General features: G+C 43.5%; 1 protein-coding gene across 4 annotated transcripts in view; it reads left to right on the top strand.

Annotated features, from left to right (window-relative positions):
• MAD1L1 (mitotic arrest deficient 1 like 1) overlaps positions 1–15882 on the top strand; it is a 366743-nt gene that overhangs the window by 174934 nt on the left and 175927 nt on the right. For all 4 annotated transcript variants that reach the window (XM_068422520.1, XM_068422519.1, XM_068422522.1 and 1 more), the window contains one exon: positions 3245–3301. In XM_068422520.1, coding sequence (XP_068278621.1) covers positions 3245–3301 — 57 coding nt within the window. The remainder of the gene's footprint in view (positions 1–3244; positions 3302–15882) is intronic.

The following is a 15882-nucleotide window of genomic DNA, read 5'->3' as shown; positions in this document are numbered from 1 at the left end:
TGCTGTTTCTTTCAGGTCTTTCCCGGTAAATGCCCAAAGCGGGGCTGGGTGCCGGGGCTCAGCGCTGCCAGGCACCGTTCCAGGGCTCTCTGCAGCTCCTTCCTCCCACGGCTGTGGTGGCTGGCAGCTCCTTCGAAGCACTCTGATTAAGTAAGATGTGGGGATAAGTTCAGAGCCTAATTTCTTCTTCATAATTAAAAATGTGTGCGTCTGTCATGCTGCTGGTGATTAGGTTGTATTTTCTGGTGGCCTAGAAGGAATATGGCAGTGAATCACTTTGCAAGCAGCTGTCCTCTAACAGCTGAGCTAGGTTCAATATTTGATTTAAGCTAATAAAAAGTCTGGGGTAGGGCTAATGTTTTCAGACTGGATGTGATAAAGCATTTAAATCATCTGTTTCGCAGCAAGGCGAGAGCAGGCACAGGGGACCCCACTGAAAGTTTGGGCTCTGTCTTGTTCTTCTGTGCCTGCCCGTGTACGTGGGCACGGGCAGGGAGCGGGCGGCTGGGTCCCCGCTCTGGTCTGCGAGCGCATCGGAAAGCATCAGCTGTGCTGGAGAAGGCCCCTTGTTTCCAGCTGTATCACTGTAATGGCTCTGAATGCATTAAATATGTCCCTTTTGCTCTTCTGTGAGAGTTGTAGTCAAACTATACATTTAAAAATCTTTTAATCTTCGTAAATAATTTCTTCCAGCACTCTAGTAAGTTCAGTTGCTGTTCTCTGAATTCCCACTAGTTAGCTCCTCTTTCCCTTTGAGATGAGCTGCCTAGAAAGAAATGCAATGAAGAAAACCTGCTTTGTCATTTAATTCTTATCTGATTGCTTCTCCAAATCATATTGATCTGCTGTTATCATGCTGCTGGCTTGGACGTGCTGTCCGGGTTTGCCTCTAGGTCTCTGCTGGCGTAGCAGCTCAAGAAGTTTGTATTTGGTTATTTTCCCCAAGCTGTATAATATAGAAGAGAAATTATGGAATATTTCCTGATTGTATGTCTGATTTCTCCCATCCCTTTGTAGTATTTCTCTCCTGTGTAAAAGTTTTTACAGCCTCTTCCCAAAGTAAAATGAGCCAGGGTATTTTCTATCCTTTTTTTTTTTTTTTTAATTTTATCAAGGTCTTGTAATTTAAAATGTTCTTATACCTATCTAGTTAAACAGGTTCCTAGGGCACTGTTGTCTTCATATTATAAAGAAAAATATTTCCACTCTGAAGGTGACCAAAGCTTGGCACAGGTTGCTCAGAGACATTTTGGAGTTCGCCTTCTTGGAGATACTCAGAACCCAGATGACCAAGAGCCCTGAGCATCCCAATGTAGCTGACCCTGCTCTGAGCAGGGGATTGAAATGGCCTCTTCCAGTCGGAATTTCTGTGGTTCTGGAGAAGTCTGTACTAACAGGAGGCTGAACAGAGACGTGGCCCTCAAATTCAGGAGTGGTAGCTGCTGAAAGCAAATATGTAATTCTTAATATCTCTTTAGAATGGGCTAGTAGTTCCCACCTAAAGGTCATCTTCATATAGACAAGGCTAATTAATATACAGGAAAGTTGGAGAGTTTTTTTGTTAAAAAAAATTCAGTTGGTGTTGGGGTGTTTTGCAAAGGCTATGCTGGCATCTCTCGTAAATAACATCTCTGAGGGGATGTTTTCCAATTCTTCTCTATGTGACTCTCTTCTGGCTCCAGCCTGCTGGTGTAATTCTACCTGATTCAATAGTAGTGGGGAAAGAAGTCTTTCCCAAATGTCTGCAAATTTGTAGTTTCCTGATGTTTCAGTATCAAATTTGGTGATAATTTCATTTTTTCTCCTCACTTGCTTGTACATGCACTGCGTGTTTGGTTGGGACTGGCACCTCCCGCGGTGTTTAATGACCGTGTTTCATTTCCCTGTGCCAGGTCCCAGGCTTGTATTAAAACCCTTTTCATCTTATTTGAGTGTCTGTTCCTTAAATAATGTCACATCATCCCAGGCCCTGCACAGCAAGAATCTGTAACTTTTTCAGTTTCTGCTGAGCTCTGGGGCCAGGGAAGTCTTGAACTGTTTGGTTGTTTGTTTGCAAAATTGAACTTCTGCTGTGCTGAACCCTAAGACTGTAATTTTTTTGGTTTGCTTGCATTTCAGTGCAGCATCAGCCTTCAGAGCTTAATGTTTTCCTTTTCGTTGTAACAAACTGCTTGCTATTTGTCTCTGGTTTGGATGTAGTACTCAAAAGACCCATTTCACGTGTGGTGAGAGATTGTTAGAGGGACTCTGGAGGGTTTTAATGAATATCTGCTTGAAATTACGTGAATTGGTTTGTAGGAAAGTTTTTATAGTTCTTGTCTTGTTTGTTTACATTGTTTAAATTAGCTTCTCTGTCATCAGCTGAGACTATTTGGGCTTTCTGCTAACCAGAGAAAGGCTGATTGCAGGCTAGCAAAGTGTTGTGAAATAGAAGACGTGGGAAGTAATTGCACTCAAGTAGTGTATGTGGCTTCTCTTAACCATCTCCGAAATACCCACTTCATTTAAAACCCTTTTTCATAAACAAAACTCTGTGAAAACTCCTCCTCTGAGTCAGGTTCCCATTTCTGCCCAAATTATACAGGGATAACGTAAGATTTTTCTGCTCTGGTTTGAGATTCTTTAAATTTCAAATTTCCTCTTAAAAAAGGGGAAAAAAAAACCAAACAACCCTTGTGTTGGGACCTTTTCTCACAGAAATTCAGTAGGGTTACATTGCAGAGAGGATTTTCTCAGTATTTTACTACAACAATTTCAAAGGCTGCCAAAACCAACCCTGTACCCCAGAACTTCAACAGAACATTTTCCATGAAGTTTTCTCCACACACAAACACACCTTGCAGGAGCCGTGGATCAAGCCGCCTCTTCTCTGAAGTTAAGCTTGGCAAAATTGGGTGGGCTTTAGACTACTCTTTTTGCAGCTTTCAAAGAAATGGAGAGGAAGCACGGTTCTCTGACTGGACCATGGGATTGAAATTTGGGATAACTAATCCAATGGATTATTTCTCTGCAATAAACCTCTTCTTTCTTGTGTGTGTAGGCTGCAGGCTCTTTGGGACAGGATTGTCTCATGGAATGGGTTGCTGATAGGACATAACAAGACCCAACGCTTATAATTCCTTTTCAGTGCTGTGAAAATCATGGTGCCCTTGATGGCTTTTTTGGTTGGAAGGGAGGAGTGTAGTCTTATTAAACTACCAAAAATACATTCTAGACTTCATTTTCTATTTTTTTTCTCTTGAAGGCTCAGCTGTCTCAAGTTCTGGAAGAAGTGGGAAATCATAAGCAAAGAGCAGAAATGGTAAGTGTTCACCTTTTGGGGTTTTTTACTTGTTTTATAGAGCAGTAACATATGCAAAGTTCAGTTCATTTAAACAGTGGATCAGTTCCAAATATTCAGAAATTAATAGCAAATAAGCATTGTAAAAGTTCGTATTGCTGTTGCTAGTCTTGGCACCCTCTGTCTCTGTACTCACCTGGAACAAGTGCTGGATGAGATCTAGTGGTCTGTCTGTCTTTTTTTGGCGATTTCCTCTCTTTGTTAGCAATTCTAGATCAGAAGCGAGCATTTAATTTCATACTGAATTAACTCCTTTCTTTGGGGGCCTTTGATTCAGTCTCAAGTGTGCAAAGGACAAGCAGATGAGATGCGACAATTACCACAAACTGTTTTTTTTATAATATTTGTTAATTTTCTGCTGGGTTTGTCTATTTTATTGGCAGTTCCCTCAAGGACCAAAAATAATAGAGGCCACAAAACCAGTCAGTAGGGATGTTTATGCACAGTTTTGTGACTATTGTGTACAATTCTTCATACTCAGGAATAAATAAGGTGTCAGCATTAAGCTGTTTCGTGAACCAATGTTTTTGCTAATGGGCGAGTTGTGGGATTCCTGCAACTTTTTCTAGTCACAAGAAAAACCTGCACAGTATCCAGGACGTAGACGCTCATTCTGTAGATGTGTTTTACACTGGATTAATTGTATTACTAATGAAAAAACAGGCATGCATCGCTGGCTAGTAAGTAGGTGCTAAACAGACATCTGCTCTAAAATCCAAATTATAAACTACAGTGCCAACACACTCGTCATTTTAGACTTCTGCTTAACTCTGCAAGGGCACTGAAGGGCAGAACTGGCATGCCCCTGCTGTACTATTAATAGGTTGCCATACGTCTGCTAGTATCTTTTTTTTATTTTGTGCTCCTTGCTGTTTCAACATCAGATTTTTCATAATGAGAGTGTTAATTGATTCCGGTTCTGGGGTGGTCTTACATTGTGGGTAAACACTTTTGTATGCTCAGCTGCTTTCTGTGGTGATGCAGGTCAGAACTGGTATTTCCAAAGAAAACTGAATTAATCCTGTTTACCAGCTGATCTCGTTACATGCTGCCTTGTTATAGTTTTAAATTCTGTACAATCAATTTTGCATTGTGCTCACTGGACGGATTGGAGGATAAATTTGCTGTTACGTTTTAAATGTTCTGATGTGTGTTTTTTTTAAACATTTCAAAGTTTTTCTTTTTGGCTCGTTAAGTCTGGATTTTCAGTTATTTGTTTGCCTTCAAAAGTTTGTCCTATTAACAGGCTAACAGAGAGCTGGAGAAACTGGAACTTTCAGTGTTAGAGCATTAATTGGTGTTGTGCATCATCCATCAGCAGAGGATAAAGCAGCAGTCAGTGTTCAGCGCCTATTCCCAAGGGTTACTCGGTGGAAAACTGCAGCTCTTGTGATCTTCCAGTCAAGCTTACATCAGCCTCACACAAACAGGCTGTATTCTGTCTCACTTTAGACGATGGATTACACATTGCGAGATGTGGGCTTTGTTCAGCATTTTGAATTTTGTTCAGTAAATATAGGAAAATTGCTTCATACAGAGGAAGAGAGATCGTTTTTCCTCTTTTTCCCTTTTGAGGGGAAACCTGACACTATAGCTCCTTCTTTTCACTGATGGAGGATGGTTCTCCTGCATCCCCAGGTGAAATCTCCCTGGTAGGGAAAGATGCATCACTTGTCTTCTATGATGTTGGTGGTGACAGAGGTCTGTCCCCTTTGGATGGGGCAGTTCCATTCGCTGCCTGCCCAAGGGCTCCAGTGGTTGTACCGTCAGCCCCACTCTCCTCTGTGCCATTCAACAAAATGTTCTTTATGTGGGCTTTTTCCCCTCTCTCCAGATCGGTGTCTCACCTGGATGGCCTTATTTTCAGACTCCTTTAAAGTTGATGCTTCAGCAGTTGTGTGCCTGATTTGGATTCCTGGCATCTCGCCTTCCTTTTCATCCCTCTCCCCCTTTTTCACCCGTGATCCTCTGCTTGTTAGTTTGATGTTAAGCCTCCGTGCTCGGGGGATGCAGAAGGGCTCGTCCTGCTCTGGGTGCTGACAGATGTGGATATTGCTTTTCATCAGCCATTCTGCAAACTGGCTTATGGCCCTAAGTGAAATGGAATAAACAGCTGTCAGGTGCTATCATACAGTCTGATGGGTCTTTGGGCTGCTTCTGGGATAAACCTCTGTAGAGGTGACATCTCTGCTGCCACCCTGAAGAGTGCTAATGGCTTTGCCACCTTCCGTGGAGCACTGGAAATGAAGCGATGTGCTCTGGGGCTGGTCAACTAGCTGATTGGATCTCACTGAGGAGTTTGATGGGGTTTCTTGTAGGTGATGGGGAACCTCTTAGATGCCCTGGTGAATAATTCATCCTTTACGTAGCAATATTTAAAAATAAAATACTTGTGGGATAAATCTGATAGGATCGTGACCTCAATAAGAGGTGTCTGTGTCCTTGGGAGGAGAGGGCACTAGTTCAGGGAATTGTGTCCATGGGGACAATATGCTGTAGGGGATGCTGAGCTGGACCAGGGCACAAGGTCTTGCTAGCGGAAAGCAGGATGGACTTGCTGCACTAACTGCTGTGGAGCACTCAGCACATGATTTCATTGCTTGTCAGCTAAAGTGAGTTTACTACTAGAAGAACAAAAAAAAAAAAAACCAAAAAAAAAAGGAAAGGAATTTAAACATCTTCAGCTAATTGCAGTTGACAAGACAAAAGCAGTTTGACTTTCCAGTATTAATTAGCAAACCCATACTAATTAGCTTGTATAAGCACAATTCATGCTTCTTTCCCTAAATGCAATTAATATTGCAGCTGAAGACGTCTCTGGGCTGTGCCGCTGTATCATTAACATACTTTGCCCTAATTAGACACGGCCAGTAGTGGCTGGAGAAATGAGTTCGTGATTACAACCATAAAAAATCCTCTAATATTTCATATCCTTCAGGGAACTTGAACCTAGAATTTATTTTCTGATTTAAGAAAAATTACCCTTATTGTGCTGTGTAATTATAACAATGAAACTTTGATTTTTCTCTTCCTCTACCCCTTTGGTTATTTATTTTTCTTTATTCACAGTTTGAATGTGTTCCTGTTGTAAGGGAATAGTGCCTGCCCACTCTTCCGAGAGGTGGTACATAACAGTCACCAGCCTGATATAGGGCTCAGATGACTTCGTTGTCCCACAGGTCTGTGGGCTTTGTGTTTATTTTGTTTGCTGAAAGAATGCTTATGTGCACTTTTCTGACAATTTTATCAGCACTGGAAATGTTCTTTATCGGGGCTAGTGCTCCAATATCTTTATCTCCAGGACGTGCCAGGAGATTGCTCCCTGTTTTGTGGTCCCAGGATCTTACTTCATATAGTACGTTAGTGTAATGCTCTACTGGCATAGAGCTGAGAGCTGGCTTCGCTCATACCAAAATACTATTTGTGGAAAATGCTTTCTTGTTTGTTACATTATTTTTTCTTGCTCTCCCCGAGGGAGGGAAGCACAAGATGTGTTAGTTTTTCTAATTTTCATTTGCCTTTTTCATCTCCCTTTATAGGCATGAGGAAATTGTTTGGCTCAAGCTTGCCATTCAAGCAACAGCTGTGATCCCTGATCTCACACTTTCTTTCAGTCTGGTTCTGTAGCAGGAGGCATTCATGTCAAGATTTTTTTTCTCCATCATTAATCCCTGAGGCAAGTCAGCTTGGTATTAAAAAAGTATCACCTGTATTTTCAATGCCCTGAGGTGCTCTGGGTATCTTTTGGTTTTCATCTTCAAAGACAGCTTGGCCAATGCAGGCTCTGAATCTATAGACTGCTCATTGGAACAAATTATATTTCACCCTCCAGCAGATTAAAAAAGGATGGATATAAGAATCAGAAGAATTGCTTAGCAGGGTGAGAGGTAAAGAAGATTTGAAGTCCAAGAATGTAGCCGTCACAAAATGAATGGCATAAATGGAGTGTCCTTACAGAAGAAATAAAGACACCTTAAAATGAAAATAATGAATGCCCCTTGCCTTGAGTTAAAAGTGTTTGTTAATGCTCTGTAAAGAACAGGAGACCTTTATTTAAGGGCAGCAGGTCAGGAATAGTTAAGGAGCCAAATCATGTGTTCAGTCTGATGAAACCATGTTTAGGATTAGCTTAAATGTCAGTGACTAACTGCACTGATGGTTATCGGGAGAAGTAATGAAGACAGAAAGGAGGATACATGAAATCAACTCAGAGAATGCTGTGCATGATGTAGCTCAGAACTAGCTGTTAACTGGAAAGAGAGATGGAAAAACTGCAGAGTTTGAGAAAATCGCAGTAGGTATCAATACATAAACAGCAAGAGACCCACACAATAAGTAAATCATTTACATTATTACTTAAAGACTTTACTTTCTAGTGGTTGCATCAGACCTCCAGAGTTATAAGAACTTTTGATACGTAAGAGAAATACCTGGCAAGGATAAAAATTCTGTTACATTTCACTTTACAGGTGATAGCAATGATAATATTAAAGAAGTGAGCTTTAGTATAAGACCTGCCCTGTATAACTTGCCAGTATAGCTCATTGTATTCTTCTTTAAGAGTTATTAAACATAAAGCAAGAAATTCAATGGACAAGACACAAGAACAAAAGTGGTATTCATGAGCGGAAATGTAAATTCTCTGTACAGAAATGTAAATACAATGGGATGGCAATTAAATGTGGGATTAGAGTACTGAACCACAGTAGTTATAAATAAAAATGAAGCTTTGCTGGAACATATATAGGACCAACAGGTTGGGAGGGGAAAGGAGACAGCCAACCTGTGCAGGAAGTCTCCATCTATCAAAAGTGCATTTCATCATTTCTGAACTGATGTAGCAAGATGACAGTAAATCTCCTTACCATATGACAGATTTTATCCTAACACCTTATGTGAGACGAGCAAACCCAAGACAGATGAGGAGCGTGGCACTCAGCTGAACAGCAGCATGAACACAGCAATAGTTTTTGTAAGGCAATTTTAGGGAAATATCCAGTTCTCAAATCAGATTGAAAAACATGTATCTGGTTATAAAGAGACAGCAAAAAATGCTGATCCAGAATGAAACGATATAGTAACAAAAGATTGGAAGAGGACTCTAAAGTCCAGTCCTCTGGTAATTGAGGCAATTGCAGCATATACCTTAGTTCATAAATTTATCAAGCTTGTCTTGAAACTGCTGAGGTTGTTGTCCCGTTACTATCCTTGAAAGACTGCTCTGATGGCTGAAATCTTCCCAATTCCAACTGAAAATATATGTGCAGTTAATATCCATTTTTTTTCTTATGCTAATGTTCTCCTTAAACTACAGCGACTGTTCTTCCTCCCTCATATTTATGCTGTGACATATTTATAGAGAACAATTGTTCTCTCCCAGCATTTCATTTGTCTAGGTTAAGCAAATCAAGCTCTTTCAGTCTTCTCTTAAAACAGACCCTTTTAGTCTCCTCATGAATCCTGCAGTTTTCTTTAAATTTCTTGCCATTTTTCTGTTTCCTTTGAAGATGAGTAACCAGAGTGGTCACGTCATTCCAGGTGATGTTCCAGCAGTAGCTTGTACAGAAGTATCTTCTGCAGGAGCACCTGGTACAGGCAGGTACCCCTCTGTCCTGGATATAGCTCAGCTCTTCCATTTCAGAATTGCATTACCCATTTCCACTGCCACATGACACTGATGTTCATCCCGTGATCGATTAATGCACCCAGCAATTTGTCCTCCTTTCTAGTTTCTGACTGATGAAGACTCAGTTTGTAGGAGAGGTTCTAACTGTTGTGGGACTCGCACTATTACATTTCAATTCTTCTGCTGTTCCCTCAGTTTTCAGCTATAAACCCTCCCTGCTTTGTGCTATCAGTAACTGTGTTTGTGCGTTTATATTTTTTGACCCAAGATCTTCAGTGAATTTTGTTTGTTTTAAATATGTTTTCATGATCAACGTCTGTTTTCTCTGTCTGGTAGTTTTATTTCAGCAGAGCCTTTTGTTGCTTGTTTTTCTGTATATACTTCACAGTGTTTGTATTATTCTTCACTTTATTGTGTGAGCCTGTTAATTTAGAAATGTGATTTGTTGGAATGAGGTGGGTGAGTGTGCAGGAGTCACCGGTGCCCCATTTCAACTTTCCTCCTTTTCACTGTAGAGCTTTGGTTCTGCAGGTAGAGTAAACCCTGGAACAGAGGGATGGGAGTGCTCGGAGTCACTTTTCTCCTTTTCCTAGCTGAGAGCTCTCTCTCAGTGCTTGTAAACAAGCACATTAAAATTAGTCCTTGCTGTTCCCCGCAGTGTAGGAATATAGTGAGCTCCGAGGAGCGGAGACGGGCTGCTTTTTTCCCCTCTCTCTCAGCATAGGGAATGATGAACGGCCTTGGTTGGTTGTGTTGCATCTGCTGCACATTCCCTCTTGGAAAATTCACATTCCACACACAAAACTGTGGCAGCATCAGAAGCAACTATTGCATGGGACTGCGGGCAAAGTAGAGTGTGGTGGAAGCTTTGGGATCTTGGTAGACTAGTGCTAACAAACTGCCTGTAGACTGGAAAGGTGATCAGTACATTACACTTCTGCTTGTTAATATCTCAATGGTATTTTAATTAGGTTAGAAGAAGAGACTTAGTGAGTCAATTCTTGTGGTTTATCTCTGTTTTAAAGATCTAGCCAGGCACATGGGATCAAATAGTACCTTCCCTTCAAATTAAGAAGAAATAAACGGTCTGTTTAAAAGTCCCATTACACAAATGAACCTGCTGTTGGATCCATTAACGTGAAAGTTTTATGGAACTCTGCAGCACCGTTTGGTTTCAACAGGACTGTTTTCATTTTCTCACTGAAGGCAATAACAGCTGACATGGAGTTAGGACTTTCACAAGGAAGAAATGTAGCTGCCGAAAGTGGAGAGCTGCCTTAGCACTGCTCCTCCCTTTGGGCTCCCCGTGGGACAGGTACTGCAATTCCAGCTCAGACGGGATGCATGGACAGTGATCTAGTTCTCAGCCCATCAGCTGGAGAGGCCTCCACACTACAGATGTACCCGTAAAATCTGAGCGGTACTGACGAACACAAGGGGTGTTTTTTTGGTGAAAAGGACAATAGTGAGCACTCCTCTCTTCAACTCGGGAATAGGCTGAGAGTTGATAATGTGCTCTCACCTTGGCATTGCAGGATTATAACTTGAACAAGGACTGAAGTGGGGAGAAAGGGGTAGGGCTTTTTTCCCTTCGCTTGATGAGCAGAGGAGAAAGGTGGATCCTTTTCCTGTGCAGAGGACTCTGGGGTGCTGTGATTGGAGTGGTCCTGTTGTCAGTGTTGCTGTTGTCACCATAAAATCTGAGTTATACTGAGTTACTTGGTAAAATAAAATAAGTGGGACAAGGATATTATCAGAGGCCTTATTATAGTAGCCACAGCCTTGAGGTACAAAAGGCATAATTAATATACATGCAAGTATTGTGCTTTTCCAGGCTACATCAACCCTCACAGACTCTGTAAGATGTTTATGGGCTACCTCAGACTCACGTGGTTCAATTTAGTTGAACTAAAATTTCCTGGAGCGTGCAGGGGCTCTCTGCTGTGTTCAGCACTTTGAGAAGTAGGGGAAAATCAGGTGAGAGGTCCCAGATACCTCTAGGGTTCAGTAATTTCTGCTCCTTTTTTCTGCCATGCCTAAAAGTCAGCTTGCAGAAGCTGTAGAAAGAACATGTGCTTCCAGTGTGTGTCCAGAGAGAGAAAGGAAGACTTGGTCTGTTGAACAGTCATGTTAGGATGGGACAAAGTAATCATTAATCTCCAGCTTGCATGTTAGAAGGATGGAGACCAGTTTCCTCCTGCTTTCACAGTCCTGGGAAGTTGTACCTGCATTAGAAGAGGACCATCCCGAGAGATCTGATCTGAGACATGCAATTCTAGAGGCACAGTTTATCCTGAGCATGAGAGAGGATGAGAAGATCTCTAGCTATGGGATCTGTGGGGGCACTGAGGGCATGTTCAGTGGACGTGCCTGCAGATCAAAGATGCTGGATGCTTTTCTTCTTGCCCGGGGCTGGCTTTGTGTGTTCAAAAAGGGAGATAGAGACTTAAAACCCATGAAGTTTCAAGACTGTATTAGTCCTTGCACTGACAGCCTAATCAGCTTCCTGTGTTATTTGTTTTGCTTTCGATCTTTTTGTGTCTCAGTGCCCTTAGAAGAGCTTGTTCCCAGTGGTGTTTGGCTTTGGCTGATAGATGCTGGGGTAGGTAGTAGTGGTGGCAGGCTGGGGTCTCTCTGAGCAGCTCTGTCAGGGCAGCAGAGTCCTCCAGCAGGAGCTGGAAAACCTAATTTATCCACAGAGACAAGAAGATCATAGAGCAGACTTTTTCCTATGACCTCTTGGTAAATAATGAATGGCAGTGCCCTGCCTTTTCGGAATCGCTTAATTGAGGCTGACAACTCTTTGTTGTATTACAGGATCTAGCTTGTCGGGAGAATTTTAACTTATTTATGAATATTTCATTAACCTCTAAAGACTGGCTGTATAAAATCGAGCTCCTGCCAGGCCCTGTCCTGTTGATGCTGTATTCAGTGCTAATGTCATCCACTGTGTATCTATTACACCTTCCCTCCCTTCCGAGCTGGACCTCAGAGCTTATTATTGGTGGCAGCAGATACATGTCCACCAAAGGTTAAAATGCCAGGTTTCTGTTTTGGCACCAGAACTGAACATACGGTATTTGAGAGGGAATTGCTTTTTGCTTTTTGTTCTGTGATTGCTTGCTGGCAGCTGAAGGGGGGACCACAGGCATAATCCCAAGAGGCTAAAATGGGCAGAGCAATCTTGGCAGGGCCCTGTAACCTTTGCTTTTTGGCACCAGGAGAGAGATTTCCCACTTCTTATGCATTAAAAGCTTGCTGCTTGTTGTCACATGGGGGCCTCAGGATGCATTGTTTAGCTAGAAAACCTTAAATCTGCTCTTCTTAGCCTGTTCTTTGGGGAAGGGTTTGCAGAACAAGACTCCTTCAAGAGTCTGCCACTTCCCTGAAGGCAGCTGGGAGGCTCTGCTGCTTTCCCATAGCTGGATCCCCTTCCCCATCCTCACATTTCCCATCTCTAGGAGTTCAGAAAGCACCTTGAGCATGAAGCTCTGCTGGCCCCCACTCACCCTCCCTCTTTCTGCCAGAAAACTGCTCCCAGCTGTAGTGAACTGCAAAATGGGGCTGGAGATGCCACGGGAGCGAGAGCACTGTTCTTAAAAAAGCATGGTGAAGTGCGGGCTGTGGGTTGTTCTGTGTGAGTCGGAGCAAGAGGATTAAGTTCAGTTTTCAAGTCTAGCACTCAGTGAAGGCTCCTTTGCTCTCTTACAGCATTAAGCAGAGATTGATTCCACTGTATTTACATTAGGAGATGAAGGAACAAAAATGGATGATAGATTCCTCTTTCCTCTCCCCTTTGATCTTCTTCCTAGGTGGTCAGTGAAGTGCATAGATTCTTCTCTGACTGTTTATTATGTGGTGATTATTCAACAAGAAAAACGATGGGGGTGTGAGAGGTGGGATTACAAGCTACCATTTAATGAGAATCTGTTGACTGAATTCTCCAGAAACTCGTCGAGGGTATATTTTCAGGCAACAAACTATATTCAAGCTTTGTACAGAGGAAGTGTGACATCTTTGCAGATTTATTTGTCACTTTACCTGTGAATTATAGCTGCTAGAAGACTTGCTTCTAGCAAAGGTGCCTACCTCTGCATGAAAGAAGTGACCTGTGTGATGCTCTTCTGGAGAGGGGACAACTCCATTGCGCCAGTGCTGCGGCCGCACTGGACGGGGTTGAGGCACATTTGGTCCGACACCTTGACAGGTTCCCTAAAGAGACTGTCAGTCTGTGTTTTGCTGTTCTAACCAGGAGGAATGGGTAGGAGGTGTCAGCCATTTAAGGGTAATTACGCCGTAGTTTTCTTCTCTCTGTGGTCACCAGCTGTTTTGTTTTTTGTTCTCCCTGGTGGGAGGAGCTTTCGGTAGTAATTAAAGGAAAGAGTCATCTACATGCTGGTGAAAGTGGTGGAGCGAGGCTGATAACAGCAGAGAGGCTCTGAGCTGAATCAACATGGAAATTAGGTGATCCTTCTTCAGAATGATCTGTTAAAGCGAAGAGGGGTGTTTTGGACGTGGAGCTGTTGGGGATTTTTGCTGTTGCGGGGTGGCAGTGAGGTCTGTAGCGGTGCCCGGGAGCATGGACTGGACAGGGCTGCAGCAAGATGGGGAGGAAGAGATTCCTCGTCTGCTCCTTCCTCTGGAAGTGAGAGTTGAAATAAGTAATTATACTCAGACTCGTGGGTTTAAATTAACATCTCCAGTTCCCTTGCTCAGTGCCTCTCTTGCACAGGATATTTGCTCCTCTTCCCCTCAAACTTTCCAGTTCGTTCATCATGAGCTCCGAGCCAGCTTCCATCCTGCTGAAATGTCCAGTAGTGCTTATTTCCAAACTGTCACATCTTTCGCCTACCCCGGAGTACTGGAAAGAAATAAATACAGCATGAAGTGGGGAACAAAGTTCAAGAAGACAAAACTGTCAAAACCATCCTAAGTTGGTACCCACGTGATGACTGGTGCTGCACGTTACTTGCTGTTGACGTGGAGTCTGTGCTGGTGACCAGGGCAGCTGCCTTTGGACGTGCTGTAGCATCAGCAGAGCATCTGTCCTTCACCCAGAAGGACAGGCTCCTTCCAGAACCGGTGTATGGTTTTGTATCTACCACTTGTGGGTCACAAGGGCCCCACGTGTTACACTGAATGGGTCAGCTGGAGCATTCAGGCTGGTCGAAGCTGCAGGGTTTTGCACACCCTTCTGCACCCCCAATTGAGATACCAACCGGTCCTTGGCGTGTTGCTGCAGAATAACAGTATCAGCTCTGCCACCTCATCCCTGTTCAAGTAACAGCCCTATTTGCTGTAGATTAAAAAGCAAGAGAGAAAATAAATGTTTTCCTGATCTTTTTCTCTTTAAGTATTCCAGACAGGAGTATTTGAAATGGTTCATCTGAATATGGGTTAAGCATTAGACGTTATTGCTCATCAACAATAACCTGCTGTTGTGTGGAGCACCTGCGGGTGTGGGGCTCTGCAGTTTGCTGGGACAGGCTGCGGGGATGAGCAAAGGGAGGTGGGCCAGTGGGGAGGGTCAGCATCTGGCAGCGTTGGGGGAGAGAAGAGACGTAAGCAGGGGCAGGGGGCTGAGTCCTGGGGCAAAGGTGCACGGTAGGTGTTTGGGGAAGGACGTGGGGTGTGTGTGAGCTTGTTGGACGGGCTGTGCAGGAGGAGGCTGGGGACTGGAGGGCGTGATGTGGTGGTGCTTCCTTCTTCACATGCTGGCAGCTGGGCACGCAGCTCAGGCTTGTGCGGGAGCAGGGTGATTTTGGGCCCCCTGTGGCATTGGCCTTATTTTGCAGAACAGAAGCTCTTTCCTGTACGATGCCATACCGTTGGGATTACATATGGAAACGTTAGGGTAACTGGTTTAAATAGGGTGTCTGTGCATTCGTCCTCTTCGGCTGCTGGCAGCAGAGCTGTGTGCCTTTGCAGCAGGGCTGAATCTGGCTCGCTGAGCTTGTCTGGAGTTTCACCAAGTTGCGCTTGTGCAGCACAATGTGGAAGGAAGGTGTTTGAAGAAAAGCTGCGGTGGGAATCAGAGGGGAGAGAGGTGAAAGCTCGTTAGGGCTCCCTTGGGGTAGATGAATTAGTTAATGACTGTGCTGTGCTTTGAAAATGCAAATGCTGTGTCAGAGCTAAGTCTGATTATAATAATCAATCTTCCTTTTGAGAGGGTGCTGGAGATGGGGAGAGGGATGAGACTGGGGCTGAATTTTTAGATGGCAGATCTGAGTTTCTCTGCTGTCATTAAGGAAACCTGGCGTTGCCCGAGAGGTCAGCAGAGCTGGGGAGAGGCAAAAGGTGAATCGGGGAGGAATGATCCTTGCAGGCACCAGTGGCTCCTTGACAGGCTGAAGTTAATTTTGTAATTTTGTGACTTATGATTGTCCTGCCTGGAAAGGGAGGGCTTGGCGTCTGCTCCTGTGTGTGAGCTACCCCTGCTAATAGGAGAGAGAGAAACTGCCTCCTAGGCAGGATCCTCCGGGGATGGGGGAGAGAGGAGGGTGGCTGCTGCAGACGTCCAGCGGTGACAGCTCCTTCTCCCGTGACACTTTATTCGTTTGTAGCAAGCGTTCCTAGTAATTATGACTCTTAATTTAGGAGAGCGAGTGGGAGAAAGGAATATAAATTTGTGTATTAACTTTAGAGATTGGAAATAGGGCAAGCGAGCCTTCTCTCTGGGAGATTATATTTGGAAATGAAATAGAATGACATTCAGTATAAACTTGAAAAATTGCCCTCTTTTTACTGCAACAGGAGGAGAAAAGCCCCAATCCCAGACTGTATTGGAGAGAAGCAGAAGTCAGCATATGTCCATTGCCCAATTTGTGTGTATCTACAATAATATAAGTGCAGGCGTACATTTTTAGGAAACTGTTTGCTGGAAGGTTGCTTCTAGCCCTGTCTTCTCAGTAAAGTT

The sequence above is a fragment of the Nyctibius grandis genome, chromosome Z (assembly GCF_013368605.1).
Source record: "Nyctibius grandis isolate bNycGra1 chromosome Z, bNycGra1.pri, whole genome shotgun sequence".
Classification (NCBI taxonomy): Eukaryota; Metazoa; Chordata; class Aves; order Nyctibiiformes; family Nyctibiidae; genus Nyctibius; species Nyctibius grandis.
Note: the sequence above shows the minus strand (reverse complement) of the source record. Positions and strands in the feature narration are given on the sequence as shown.